The sequence below is a fragment of the Morone saxatilis genome, unplaced genomic scaffold (genome assembly GCF_004916995.1).
Source record: "Morone saxatilis isolate NCDOM2014 unplaced genomic scaffold, NCSU_SB_2.0 Contig12, whole genome shotgun sequence".
In the NCBI taxonomy this organism is placed as follows: Eukaryota; Metazoa; Chordata; class Actinopteri; family Moronidae; genus Morone; species Morone saxatilis.
In genome coordinates, this window is record NW_023339674.1 from 9,153,400 (window position 1) to 9,155,808 (window position 2,409).

Consider the following 2,409-nt stretch of genomic DNA (forward strand, 5'->3'; position numbering starts at 1 on the left):
TAAATTGTGCACATATTAGACACTGGAGAAAAGTACTTTTCTTGGGCAGTGACTTATGATTAGAACACTATGTTTTAATATTGTGGAAAATTACATTAAACATCTGACCCAAATGTAACAGATTCCTATTGTAAAAGAGGAGGAGTGGAAAAGTAACTAAGTACATTTACTGGTATTCAAGTACTGTACAATTTTGAGGTACTTGTTCTTTACGTGAGTATTTTTTTATGCTACTTTATACTCCAGTTTGTTTGGAAATATTGTACCAATGTATTGTACTTTTTAACCCCACTACATGTATTTGACTGCTGTCAAGTAGTAGTTCTTAGTAATACAAAATAAAATTAACAACTAAATTAAGATGTAGGCTATTATAGAGTAAGCAACTTATTACTACATTTGTTTTAAAATAGCTCCACTTTTACCAGCTGCAACACTGAAGTAATACACACAATAATGCATAAATAAAGTAATATAATATACAGTATAGTGCTTTGTGTGGTACAATGTGTCCGATTTATATATTTTGATTTGTCTTTCCTTGAACATGTTTATTTATTATTTTATTTTATTCTTAAATCGTCACATTATGTTTTTAAAGTTCAGGACAAAAAAAAAAAAAAAACACGTTCGCCCCGCCCCCTTATTAGCTATTCTAGTGACGTACTTCCGGCTAACTGTCAAACTTGTAGGCTCACGTCAGTCGACGGGACAGGCTTGGACCAAAAACCAACGGACGGACAGTTCATCGTTGCAGCAGCCAAAGGTAAAACCCAAATAAATGTATTAAATGTACTCAAGTCCACGTCCCACATTCCCATTTCAGTGTTTTCTGCTTGCTGAAGCGCTTTCCTGACATTATAAAGTTTTAGTTTTGTCATTCTGGACCTGCTGCGCGCTGCTGTTGTTTACTAACTTTGTTTGTTTTATTGTTTACGCTGTGGCGGCTGGTGTCGTTGCTACTAGGTAACTATTTTAACAAGCCGAACTGTGGCAGTGATGGTGAAATCACTGGAACAATCGTTTCTGAAGAGCTCATTCATGAGTTTAGTGGCCGGTCGTGTTTTATGATGTAATTCATGTATATTTATACTGGGATACTGGTTTAAGGGTTTGCAAGAAAAACCTGCAGCTATTTGTGACATGACTACCTACTAAACAACAATCTCAGTCTGTTGCGTTATAGTATTTAATCCATAGACATAGGACTCAAATGTCATACTTTATATATGGAGTTGTTTACAAATGACCCGGCTGAAACATTGTACAAAGTAATCAACAAGTGGGTAATTTCCCGAAGCCTTAGTCACTGAAGGCCTCACTAGTCACTGCAACAAGCACATTAAGTCCCACAGAGAGTAACAGGTGTGTGTGAGTGAGTGAGCGAGAGAGGGAAGCAGGGGGTGACTGCCGAGATCAAGTGTCCTTGCCACAACCTGTCATAAAAATAGTCAGAGGAAGATCAGTGTGGGTCAGTGAGACGGCTCTCAGAACAAAACCAGCATCTAAAAATCACCATAAAGCCGGGTTGTTGCTCAGTTTGCCCTCCTTTCCTTTCAAACTTTAAACCTTGTGTGATTACACAGAGCTTACACATACCAGAAGAGTAATCCAGGGGTCAGGAATAACGATCAACAATGAGCTTCAGTGCTAGAATCTGTAATGCAACCATGTCCGTTCGCAGCCATACATTCAAATATACTATACTCTTTTATTTGGCCATTTGTACTGCTGTGTTGTTATTCGGGACATGTGCTTACGGTGGGAGAGGGGGCTTGCTTACAGCTTGAAGATGAGCTAATCACTGAGAGATCGCATATGTGCACTTTGTTGTGTTCTTCTTTAATGTGCCTTGATAAATGATTTCAGTTTTGTTCTCTGTATTACAGGCAGTCAAGAGAAATGTCTTTTATATTTGACTGGATCTACAGGAGCTTCAGCAGTGTCTTGCAACTATTAGGTAGAGTATTGTACATAAACACCAACAGTATTGTCTCAAACTGTGCTAACAATATACACAATGCGATTTGACTTTACCCTTCTCCATTTGGAACAAAAATGCCTAAAATGACGGACCCAAATTATAATGGTTGTAGCTCACGAACCAAACTGACTTTATTCGTGAGTAAGGTCTTGCCAGGAAGGAAACTTCCCAAAGTTTCTTGTGAAAGTGTCAGAAACATGATGTTACAGAACCAGCGCAGCAGGTCTTTCAAAATAGTAAACATTCAGTCAATCCCTTTGTCAGTAGAGAGCAAGGAAACTGCGGGAAGCGTTGTGTATTTTAATGAATAGGTCAAGACGTATCTCCTGAGGGGTATTTGGACACTCCAAATGTACATCTGGTAACTATGTTATGTAGTGTTATTATCATTAACTTTATTTTGAAATATTTCACCAATTCTAGTC

General features: G+C 37.9%; 2 protein-coding genes across 4 annotated transcripts in view; both read left to right on the forward strand.

Moving 5' to 3' along the window:
• LOC118322195 (cAMP-specific 3',5'-cyclic phosphodiesterase 4D-like) overlaps positions 1-2,409 on the forward strand; it is a 52,863-nt gene that overhangs the window by 14,357 nt on the left and 36,097 nt on the right. The gene's annotated exons all lie outside the window — the stretch shown is intronic.
• The window catches only part of LOC118322197 (GTP-binding protein SAR1b-like), a gene marked incomplete at its 3' end in the record, with an annotated part of 2,675 nt that continues 941 nt past the window's right edge, over positions 676-2,409 (forward strand). The window contains 2 exon segments of the mRNA XM_035653816.1: positions 676-766; positions 1,890-1,960. Of these exon segments, the coding sequence (XP_035509709.1) occupies positions 1,903-1,960 (58 nt within the window).